At 33.4% G+C, this 11,476-nt stretch overlaps 1 protein-coding gene across 1 annotated transcript; it reads right to left on the reverse strand.

The window, feature by feature from the left end:
- Positions 1 to 1,068: 1,068 nt before the first annotated feature.
- Positions 1,069 to 10,800, reverse strand: LOC8266962 (protein ROOT HAIR DEFECTIVE 3). Its single transcript, XM_002527359.4, has 23 exons — positions 10,621 to 10,800; positions 9,699 to 9,848; positions 9,274 to 9,340; positions 9,074 to 9,176; positions 8,443 to 8,513; positions 8,272 to 8,335; positions 8,121 to 8,186; positions 7,912 to 7,959; positions 7,776 to 7,838; positions 7,615 to 7,671; positions 7,164 to 7,322; positions 7,015 to 7,083; positions 6,790 to 6,881; positions 6,363 to 6,441; positions 5,555 to 5,720; positions 5,299 to 5,423; positions 4,640 to 4,902; positions 4,454 to 4,550; positions 4,184 to 4,348; positions 3,563 to 3,667; positions 2,032 to 2,126; positions 1,845 to 1,941; positions 1,069 to 1,688 (listed from the first exon to the last, which is right to left on the reverse strand). The coding sequence occupies exons 1-23, from the start codon at positions 10,622 to 10,624 to the stop codon at positions 1,452 to 1,454; spliced, it is 2,442 nt and encodes an 813-aa protein (XP_002527405.2). The 5' UTR covers positions 10,625 to 10,800; the 3' UTR covers positions 1,069 to 1,451.
- Between the last annotated feature and the right edge of the window lie 676 nt (positions 10,801 to 11,476).

The raw sequence follows: 11,476 nt of genomic DNA on the forward strand, positions 1-11,476 counted from the left end.
ATGATCCAACATATCAAAGAAACATGTGATCTCCCATTTGATAAAAAAAGTCCAGCAGTGCTATATGTAGATAATTTTGCTTGTTTTGGACAACTCAAATGAGAACATATTAAAGAAAATAGAACCAAGTACATTTTGCCAAAGTACATTTTAAAAATTTAAATGCTATTAAATTTTTTAAAAAAATTTCATGCATTAAAAAGTAAAAACAAAATATATTCTTTCACCTCAAAATAATAAGAAGAGAAAGAGAAAAGTATTAAGTGTTTTAAAAAATAATTTTTATAAATTAAAAGATGATGAGTAATTTTTTAAAAAAAATAAATAGAAATTAAAAGAATTGAATCCAACATTTTGTTTAGTGTTAAAAGAAGATTCTATAAAATATATATATATATAATTGCAAGAATGAATAAAGATATTTAGATCATTTTACGTGTAAAATGAATTAAAAATTATTACTTTAACCTGTAAAACCTGTAAGAGACATCATAATATATATAAATTAATAGAATCAGACACTTGATTAAACAAAAAAATAATTCAAACACTTAAATATAAAAAATCAAAAAGCTAAAATACTAAATTTATAATCAGTTTAGTTGAGAATAATATAAAACAGTATTTTTTGCTTAATTTGTTTCGTCAGCAGTTCTCTTATAATTTTTTTTAATTTGTTATTTACCTTTAATATAATAATATACAATTAAAATAAATAAAATAAGTTAAACTTACTTGATTTGAAAAGGGTAAAAACACAACCAACAAAAAAAAAAAAAGACAATAAAATCAAATCCATGTGTTAATATTTTCTTTTGCTGAAAAATGTCATATCAGCTCTTTCAGATACTAAAAGTTTGTGAATTAGTTATATAAAGTTTTTAGTAAGAGTTAAATTTAATAAAAATACGAAACTACATATCTGTTTAGGCAGATAAGCCCTGCAACAAGAACCAAAGCATACAATTTCTTCCAGACTGAAACACCCTATTTTCTTCTCACCAAAAAAAAGGAAGTTTAAAGTGAAAAAGGATTAAAAAGAAAAAAAACACTCTAAGACAAGTACAATTGATCAAACACAGCAATTACTTGTCACAAGACAAAATTGAATTCAAACCAGCAAAATCAACCTCTATTTATGTTTAGACAAAGAGCCACCAGCCTGCCCCATATAATAAGGAACCGAAATATAAATAGAAAAAGGATTTGAGACGAAAAGGAAAAATATAAAAAAAAAAAAAAAAAAAATTTAACACCTATACTAAACCATAAGAACACTATCGAATGGGGCTTTCTCAAAATCAAATAGCCCCCTGTATGCGGCACATGCTCTAAAATTAATGCCTTCAAAATCTGTTTCTCTTGCATGCTTACAGACGTGACAATTTTGAGCAGAATACTGACATCTTGAAACAGTAATAGAAGTGTTTTCTGATAGGATAATTCTTTCCCTAGTCATCTTTCGAGGCACTCGAGAATTCAGTACCATTTTCTGTGGAAGTTACCCCTGACGAAGCAGTTGACATATCATCGCTGCTGCCTACTCCATTACGGAAACTCTTTGCTGCTAGTGCTGGGTTTATTTGGGGATCATTAGTAGCAGGCTTCTGCCCTTCCTCAGCTAGTTTTTTGATAAGGTTCATAATAGTAGGAAGGAACTTTGTTGACAATGAAATTAGCCCAGGAAGCTGTAAACAGAAGATTTGAAATCAGGCTTAACTTTGCAGAAACTAAAAGTTACTTTATTGCAGAAAAGTCAGCAACAGTTGGGTAAGCACAAAGTTAAACACCCGTGACAGAGACTCTTAGTGGTCTAATTCAGACAGTTCAAACATGACACTTACAGCGCCATTGCGGAATTCGCCAGACACATCCAGTTGCACCCATAAGGCTTTAACAAGTAGAAAAACTACAAAGATGAAACCCAGATACAAGGGATTTCTGCCATGAAAATTACCCCAAAAAATTGAAGTTAGCATACGACAGATCTCAATTTTGCACCAAAATATTATTCATAACAGAAAGACGGACCTCAGAAGTGTCATAAATTCATTAAATCCCAGCACAACCAACGCAACAATTGCCCATGGTGGTGGTAACCAGTTGTTATTGCGTTTGTTGGCTTCCTGGAATAGAAAGAGAGCAAATTAATGGAATATACACTAAGAAAGAGAAACAATTGAGATATTCATGAGAAATGTGATGTAGAACCCTGGTCTGCTTCAAACAACAACAAAAAGGAAAAAAGAAAACACTTAGTTCTACACTTGAAATTCCAATTCAGTCAAAAGTCCAATATGCCTATAGAGGCTACAATCTCATGCAGAGAAATAAAACATAAGAAATTGCTAAATAGTCCTACCAAATTATTAAGTTTCCTAAACATCCACACAAGAATACAAAATTACTTGTTAAAATTCTCTACTGCCGGAAGAAGAACAATTTTGTGAAGGCCCTTTCACCAAGATGAGCTTAGATCACGATTAGGATACAGGCCACCGAAGGGGAAAAAGGAATTTAAAATACATCACATGCATTTACCAATATCTTGACTATAATACCAAGACTTCCAATTTCTAGAAAAGTGGAAAGAAACAAATATAGGTGAAGGTTAGACTGATGAAATGAGGTTGTGTACAAGATGAGTCCTCTGTTTTCTGCAGGGCTGATAAGAAAACTGGGGAGCACCTACTTTTTCCATTTCCTTTTCTCTTGTACTGTATGAAAAGCTGTTCTGAAACCTAGCCTAAATCAGAATGTTCTAATATGGAGTAGAGGATGGAGCTGGTATAGTAGGAGAGCTCAAGATAATAATATTCTTTGCCAGATTATAAGAGATTTGAAGAGAGAGAAATGAGGTGGCGTTTCAGAATGCAAATGCTAGCAAAGTCAAAACTTATTGCAAACATTAAATATGTTGTTCTGCTGAAGATGTATTCAAAGATGCAGAATATGTAGAACTTTGTATATTTTTACAGTAGTTGGAAGCAGCTGAGATAGTTCTTGCAGCTGTTCTTCTGTTTTTCTCTAATTCTTGGATTGTTTTTAGAGCTATGTAGTCGTAATGCTGGTTAAATGATTTGGTGGTTGACCCAAAAAAAAAAAGAAAAAAATATAGCACCTAAGACACCACATAACAGCAGCTATGATAGCAGAGAGTTGTGGACCATAAAGCAGATAAGCATGCAATACTTCCCTTTAAGATGGAAATTTATACTATTCTCAATAGCCCGACCAGATCTTTAGCACTGCACCTTAGACAATCTATAATTGATTCTGATTATCATTATATGTGCAACTGTGTATGTAACTCAATAGTTGTTGACCAAACATAGAGACTAACTCTATCCTGAGTTCTCTAGATAACCAGGTGATGAGAACCCATGTAGCACAACGAATCCTACTCGAACAAGGAATCCTCATTCAACTAGGAATCCTAATCCAACAAGGAGCCCTAATGACATTAGGAGTTCAAGTACAGGTGGGAACAGAAAACATATGTGTTTGCATGCATGTGTGCACACGCAGGCACGCACACATGAAATATCTAAGAGTAACATGCCTGAGCAGAAATGGCCTGAGTGACACTATACTCCGTCTCTGCCTTGAATTGCCTCCACAAAGATTTACATTGGACAGGTGTGATCAATGTCTTTGATGAGGGAACCTGTAAAAGAAGAATCAGTAACATGTGTTCATTAATGATTCGTGGTAAAGCAAAAGGACAAGCAGAAATCTTGAGCAATCATCTAGGCCACGGTGCAACATCCATACTAGTTTATCCAAGTGTGTTATACTAGAGTTTATCTATCAGATGAATCTGGACATTGATATAAAGTACCTAGGAGCCAGAAGGTATTAACATGATGAACCTGTTTGAAGATATAAACTAATAGTTGTACCATTAATAAATCCATTACCACGCCACACACCATATTCCAAGTTAAATTACAAAAGGTAGAATATGATAGAAATTAAAAGATCCAAAAACTTTATATTGAAATAGGCTTGGTGATTCTAATATATACAAAATAAGCAGTTTCCAGCCTTCATTTATACTAGAAAACCAGTCTAATTTTTATGGACAATGTGTTCCTTCAAAGTCCCCTTTCTTTTAAGCAATTAGATATACCTATTATTCTAGTCCAAGCATAAAAGAAAAGCAATAAAAAAAAAAGTCAACCTCATCCCACGTGCTTGAGGCCAGTGGATCAGTTTTCGTGATGCTTCTCTCTGTAACAGCAGCATTGTTCTTGGTATCCAAGAAAACAGATGATAGGGTACTTTCAACATTATCAACTTCATCATCCAAACGGATCGCAACCATTACAGATAACAACTTCAAGGACTGGAAAAGGTTAAATCAAATTAATTAAGAACCAAATGCAATAAAAAATAACAACAATAGAAATATTATGATTCAATATTAGGTAAAACTTGAATTTCAACATACTGCAGAGCGGGCAGTTTTGGTAATAGCTCGAATATCTTCCTTTCCAGTCCAAACTCGTGGCATTGAATCAGAATCGTGGCTAAACAACATTGAAAACCTGCATATGTAATTTACAGGTAAGCCTTTAAAGATGCATTGAGAACTAAATTAAATAACTAGGTCCAAAAAATCTCAAGGAGTTGCTACCTGTCTTTCATACGGATCAAGACTCGTCCAGCTTCTTCCTTTGCTTTTGCTTCAACTACACCTCTTGCATAAGTCTCCAAGCTACTAAGCATCTTATCCTTACTTTGTTTATCCATGTCAAAGCCAGCAAGTGCACTAGATAGACCACTAACAGCTGATTCCGACTCGCGTTGCAGAAGCTTCCTTATTGCTGGCCAAGTCTCACTAGTAGCACCATCTAAAAGAGCTTCAACAGGTCCTGACAATGCCTCATTGAGTTTTGCCTGTAAATTATCCCAGTGAACTTTATTACAATATCGAGGATTTGTAAAACAGGATAAACTTCTAAAAGTCCTACGTATCGATTCCTAATCATAAGTCGTCGCTAGACATGTTCAACAAGCTTTTGTAGCATAATAAGTACATTGATAAATTTAATAATTTTCTAACAATGAACATGAACAATGAATTATCAAATCAAACAATGGCACCGATCTACATGCTTTCTCCAACAACATTCACTTCAACCCAAGCAAACATCCAGCTAAATTCCAACATATCCACAGATATCTATGTAAATTTCAAATTACCAGAAACTTTAAACATTCACCAGGCATGAGGAACAATAGCCAAATGAAATAAAATCATTAATGAGGAAAACAATATGTAACCAGTTATACCTCAAATGATGAAGTAAGTTCAGAAAGTTTAGCAGCACGGACAGAAGCAACATGCGCATCTATATCACGTCGAAGCTTATCCCTCACTTTAGAAGTGTCCCAACTTGCTTGTTCAATAATAGCATCTGTAATGATTATATGTTCATTAGTCCATAATTCAACAAAGTGAACATGTCGAGTGCTTTCTCATTTTAATTTTTCATCTTTCTCTCTACATCCTTCAATCGAATCGTGATATATAAAGACTTAACCATACCTGTACATCCTTCGTCAAAGACAGTCATATAATACTGAGTACAAGAATAAGCAGCCGAGGAAAATCCTTCCCCTGCAGCCAGAGCCTTATCAAATGCTTCCTTAAATTTGTCAAGAGTTCCTGACCGAATATGTCCCAACATGGATTGGTGCGCCGGTTGGACAAGCTACCAAATATGAAGAAAACATGTTATGAGACGTTCAAGAAAATGCATATTTGTTTCAAGTTGTCTAATGAAAAATTAATTACAAAGTGGAAGTCAAACTCCACAAAAAATGCAAAGATGCTGTATCTTCCATGCACAAAATATTGAAAGTATGAAATGCAATGTGGCATAATGAGATGTATAGAGCTCTCCCAAGGGGCAGATATGCAGGTACAGTCTAGCCACATGCATACAAATTAAACATGTTCCTTTTTGCCTCTTCTAATTTCTGCCTACAGCTCAATCCAACACAAGAAACCACTGATTCCGAAGTAGTTTTGATTCTAATCACATGGAATTCTTTTCTTATTCTTATTATTATTAGTAGATATATTGGAAGTTCCATCACACCTGGAGCTATATAACAGAGGATACTCTCTTTCACCACATGATTGATGCTTCTACCCTAAAAATGATTGCTTGCAAACAAATCATGATGCTAAATCAGTAATTCCAATGCTTATAGTTACTTGTGGACAGACATGGACCCATAAACCAACATTAAACATTTTGTTTAATGGCAATGCAGAAGTCTTCTCTGTACATCAAAAATTGCTTAAAACTACAACAAATGTACTAAATACTAATCAAGAGATGGATTACTTGCAGCAATTTTTCTTCAAGCTGCTTTCGCTTTGCAGATCTGACTCCTTCATCAAAGTAAATAGCTTCTGCATCATACCTAGAATTACAATACAGTAAAAAGTTAATGATGTTAACAAATGTACCAACGCGGATTTAGAAGATGATTCTAAACCATGAAATAAGAGCTCCAAAAAGAAGGGTGTTAATATAATATCATCCAGGGTAGACAACCAAATAGAGATTCCATCAAAAGCTATTTATCATACAAAGACCGCCATGGAACAAATTGGCACCAGTTTGTAATGTTGGTGAAGCAGAAATGACCAACTGAAACACCAGACTAGTTCGATATATGGAATCTCATACAGTCATACTTACCACATAAGTTACATTAGAATGTGTGAATATATAAATGGACTGTGAATTGGAGATACAACACACTTACTCTGAAAAAGAAGTACTTAGAGTCGAACTAAGTTTCTTGCCAAAGCCAGAGACTGGACCAGATTGTACAGCCTCTTCTATTTGATGCCACTCCTGTGGACGATTTTAAACAAACATGGTGGATGAGCCTTTAAAAATGTTTTAACCAATATAAAAATTAGAATACTAATCAAGATTAAGGTATTAAACACACCAAAAAGTGGAAGAGCATGTGAAAACCTTATACCTCGTTTGTAGTGAAATTAGCATACTTCTCGTTAGCAATTTCTTCACAACGTACAGTAGCAACCATGACCTGTAAATGGGAGTAATAGAAGCCATTAACAAAGTGCTACAAACTTATCAACCCTGTGCAAGCAAATATTCAAAACTTACCTTGTGGGCTGGGAGGTCCAAATCCTTGTTTTCCTTGATAACCTTCCACATTTGCTGAGCACTAAAAGAAAAGCCGGAAGCAGGAACCACACCCCTTCGATCTCCAGCAAGCCCACCAGGTGCAATAGAATGGAAGAAGCGTTGCCTCAAGCTAGCAACCTTCATTAAGAACCAGTAAACCAAAAAAATCTTAAAAATGAATTTCAGCCAAGTTCATTTGGCTTAGAAATTTAGCCTATATTTTACATTACAGAATATAATTCAGGCAACAGGTGAAATGACTCGCATGTCAACATTGAGGACTATCAGACCATAAAAATATATTCAACAATTTCTTTATAAATCTAACTTGAGTGCTTCTTTCTTCTTCAGCAATTAGAAGAAACAGCAAAAATATCAATATTCAAGATGATGAAAGGATGTAAGCTAACTAGTTAAGCATCTGACTTACCTGCTCTTTGAATTGCTCTTCCTTTTCTTCATAACTCGAAAGTGCAACAACTTCAACCTGTCCAATACATCACAAGTGACAGAAGACCGCCATAAATGCTCTAAGCTTTCCCTTTTAAAGAGGAGGGCAAATGTATCACAAAGCAAAGCATGATATCTCACATTAAAAAATTCACTTAATGGTGTTTCCTTGTGTTCTTGTGGCTTGGGAACAGCATCCCAAATCTGCAGTTAAATAGAAGAAGGTGAGCAAACAGTGCATAAGTCAACAAATAAGAAGGGAAGCAACGATTTTTACCTTCTGAATATCTTCCCTTAGAACAGGTTCTAAATTCTCCAGGGGTGTCTGTAAACAATGAAAGATCAAACCACAGTAACATATTTAACCGAAGTTTGCTTAACACTAGGAGGCAACAATTGACTAAAAGTATGAAAATATAAATATACTAAGAAAGATTATATCTTTCTCAAGTTATAACATTAACTAAAGGAAAGAGAGAAACACACCCTTGTTTTATCACGTATAACGAACATCAACGTTGTTTTGCGTGGACTAAACAATCGCATCATGACCTAGGCAAAAAAAAGGTGAGATAGAACCATAGAAACCTATGAAATCCTGATTGAAAGCTTATGAACAACCATAAACTGAGAATACCTGGAATACAGTCTTCAAAAGAGGTTTATTTGCAGCTTGCTCACGGCCAATATCATGGCACCACCTAAAAATCATGTCTCAGCAAGATCATGCACACTATTTATGGGTAACCGCTTTATGCAAAGCCAACATCTTTAACAACTCAGAACCAATACTCAACAAAATTCTTACATGTTAATCAGTACTATATCTGAGACAGCAAGGGCAAACAGAGCACTCTGCTTCTCAAAGGCTGTATCATCCTAAAACAAGAGATAAGAAAACTGATAAGTGAGAGAAACATCAGGGAAGGGAAGGATGGGGGAGGATTGTGGCAAATTATCATGTGGGGATGCCCTTTTGTGACCAATATCAATATATATAATTTAAAGTCAAGATCCTATGCAACCTGTTGCCTAGAGACTTAACCAGAGCATTCTACAAGTGCTTAAATCAGATTATAGCCAATCCACAACAACTTAATTATTTAAACCCCGCACATTAAAAATCTAAATCTGTACAAGACAGCATCAGGCACTAAATATACAAGGATCATGAAGTTCAATTCTAAATTTTAAGACCATATTGCCACCAATTACCTTGCCGATACTATAATGACAAAGGTTTTATGTGGAGAAGGTAGACGAACAAAAAGTTGAGAAACTCGATTGCATTACGTTACTATTTTTGAAACATAGTCTTTGAATGATTTTATACTTTAAAAAAAGGTTTAGAGAGAATAGAGAGCTAAAAAACGAGAAATATGTATGGAAAATAAGGTAATGTTACTCAAAACAGGATATGAAAAATGAAGAAGATGCACCTCTCCACGTTCTCTTCCATCAGTACCCTCTAAATCCATAACAAGAGTACATGGTTCAATGCCAGCACATCTAGCTAACCAAATTCCTTTAGTGGTTTGAGATCTGAAAAGAGTAACAAGTCAAGCTTTTGAAATTGCAAATAGTTTTTGTTCAAGAAGAAAATAGAAGAACATCTAATATGGGAGGAACACAAGACTACCTTCCTCTAAATGCATCCATCTCTCTAAAGTTGGTGCCGAATAAATTATTTAAAAGAGTGCTTTTCCCTGTTCAATTGAGAGAAAACAAAGTCAAACTTTTAGAGAGAGCACAATTGAAAAAGTAGAGCTGGAAAGAGAAAATGATGATAGCTTTCAGCTGCATAAGAAACAGTTATATTAACGGATCATATTATATACAGCAACAATGTCTTTTCAGTTTTCACCTCCAAATAAGAATCTACTTCCAGGTGAACATTCAAATTAAAGCATTTTAATTGTTTGCTGTCTGAGTCATATTGTTCTAACTTATAGCACAGATAATGGCACAAATTGAAAATCACAGTATGAAATAATGAAACAAGAAGCACCACCAGCAGAGAAACTTAAACTAGAGAAAATGGAGAAAGAAACTAAGAATACATACCGCTACTTTGTGGGCCCATGATGGATACTACAGCATATGATAGTCCACATTCCCCCAACCTCACCTCTTTGGTAAAGTGTTCTAGTCCAGCGGCATTAAATGTACCATCTCCATCAATCAGCTGAGTAGAGCAAGATTCTTCACTATTTGCTGAGAAAAAAAATTAACATATTAATTTGGAAATGAACTCTACAGCTTCCAAATTTTCATCTCATATCATTCATGTTGAAGCTTGAAAGACATTATACATGTATAACCTTCAGAACATATAACTCATTTATGCTTCCAAAATTGAAAATTATCAATGAGCTCAAACTAGGAACTCCTTGATAAAGACTAAATCTTCGCCAACACCCCCCAAAAAGGCTAATATAATAATAAAACACATATTGAAACCATTAATAAGCAAAAACCAGGAATCCTCAGCTTAGTTTGCTAAGAAAAAGAAAACAAAGAAAAAAGAAAATGAAAAAATTCCTCAAATTCCAACAAAAAGATACCCCAAACATAGAACTTCTTCCTTTTTCCATCAGTTTCCCAAATACCAAAAGTGATCCAAATTCGAAACGCAAAAACAAATCTGCAATTCATAAAAAGTTCTTGAAACTCCAATTAGGATATCGAATTGGGTCAAATCTATCTTTCAAAGAGAAAACTTTCTCATTGCTTTTATTGTTTACAAGTTTCAATTTACATAAATCCGTTATAATTCACCCTTTTAACAACAAAAGAGACCCGCAAAAACAGTTATATACGAAAATGATCTCAAAACGCATGAAGATAATTTATTATTACTACAAAGAAATTAAAAGCAACTACAGATGCATAAAGGTTCAAACAGCTTCAATTAAGAGTTTAAATGTAAATGAAGAAAGAGATATTATAAATAAATGGATCAAAGAGATTGAAATTGAGAGATTACCCATTTGAATTGGATCGAAAGTGGAGAGGATTGAGAGCTCAATTTGACCTAAGAACTATAAGGTTGGGTAGTGAAGATCGATTGATTGATGAAGAAAGCAGAGAGATCTTAAAAGGTAATACGAATTCTTTTAAACTTTTTTTTTTTCTTTCAATTGTTTTTCTTTTATTTTTAAAAGTTGTAAAGGCTTGACTGTCTCTTTTAATAACAATAATAATAAAAATAAATAAATTAGATTTCAGGTTTTCTGGTAAAAAGAATATGCCTAAAGAAGGTAAAAAGATTTCTTCCCCTGAAAAACAAGGTTAAGTAATGAGAATAGTTGACGATTGAAAGATGAATAAGAAAATGGTGGACATATAATTTAATATAATTTTCTCTTATAAAATAAAATAAAAATTAACTAAATGCTAGTGATATAGCCAACAACAAATTTAGAATTCTCTTTAACCTCATCTTCCTCTGTGGATTAATAAAAAATAAAACTAAACCTAAAAATTAATAATATAAAATTATTTTAAAATTAAGATAATATAAAAATATTTAGCATAAAGTATTCAGATTGGTATATTAATTTGTAAGAATTATAGCTGCATTAGAATTCGAATTTTTTATTTATCATTCATCAATATTTATATGTTTTTGCCATTTTTATAATATGAATTAAGTAAAAATAATATTATGTGATTTTACTATTTTATTACTTGTAGTATGCGATTTCTTTTTCACATAGAGAAATATATTGTCACAAATAATGATAAAAAGAACTTATCATAAAAAAATTAATTTACAATAATTTTTAACTATTTTTACTTCAATCAGTGATAATTATCATATTATTCGTGTTTGGTGACGT

Source organism: Ricinus communis, chromosome 8 (genome assembly GCF_019578655.1).
Source record: "Ricinus communis isolate WT05 ecotype wild-type chromosome 8, ASM1957865v1, whole genome shotgun sequence".
Lineage (NCBI taxonomy): Eukaryota > Viridiplantae > Streptophyta > Magnoliopsida > Malpighiales > Euphorbiaceae > Ricinus > Ricinus communis.

What these genes read in the sequence shown, in the direction of transcription:
- LOC8266962 (XM_002527359.4), bottom strand. An exon ending in TTTTGAAGACTGTATTCCAG is followed by an intron (nt 8,187 to 8,271) that starts GTATTCTCAGTT and finishes TTTTTTGCCTAG; the next exon opens with GTCATGATGCGATTGTTTAG. An exon ending in TGGACCTCCCAGCCCACAAG is followed by an intron (nt 7,084 to 7,163) that starts GTAAGTTTTGAA and finishes TCCCATTTACAG; the next exon opens with GTCATGGTTGCTACTGTACG.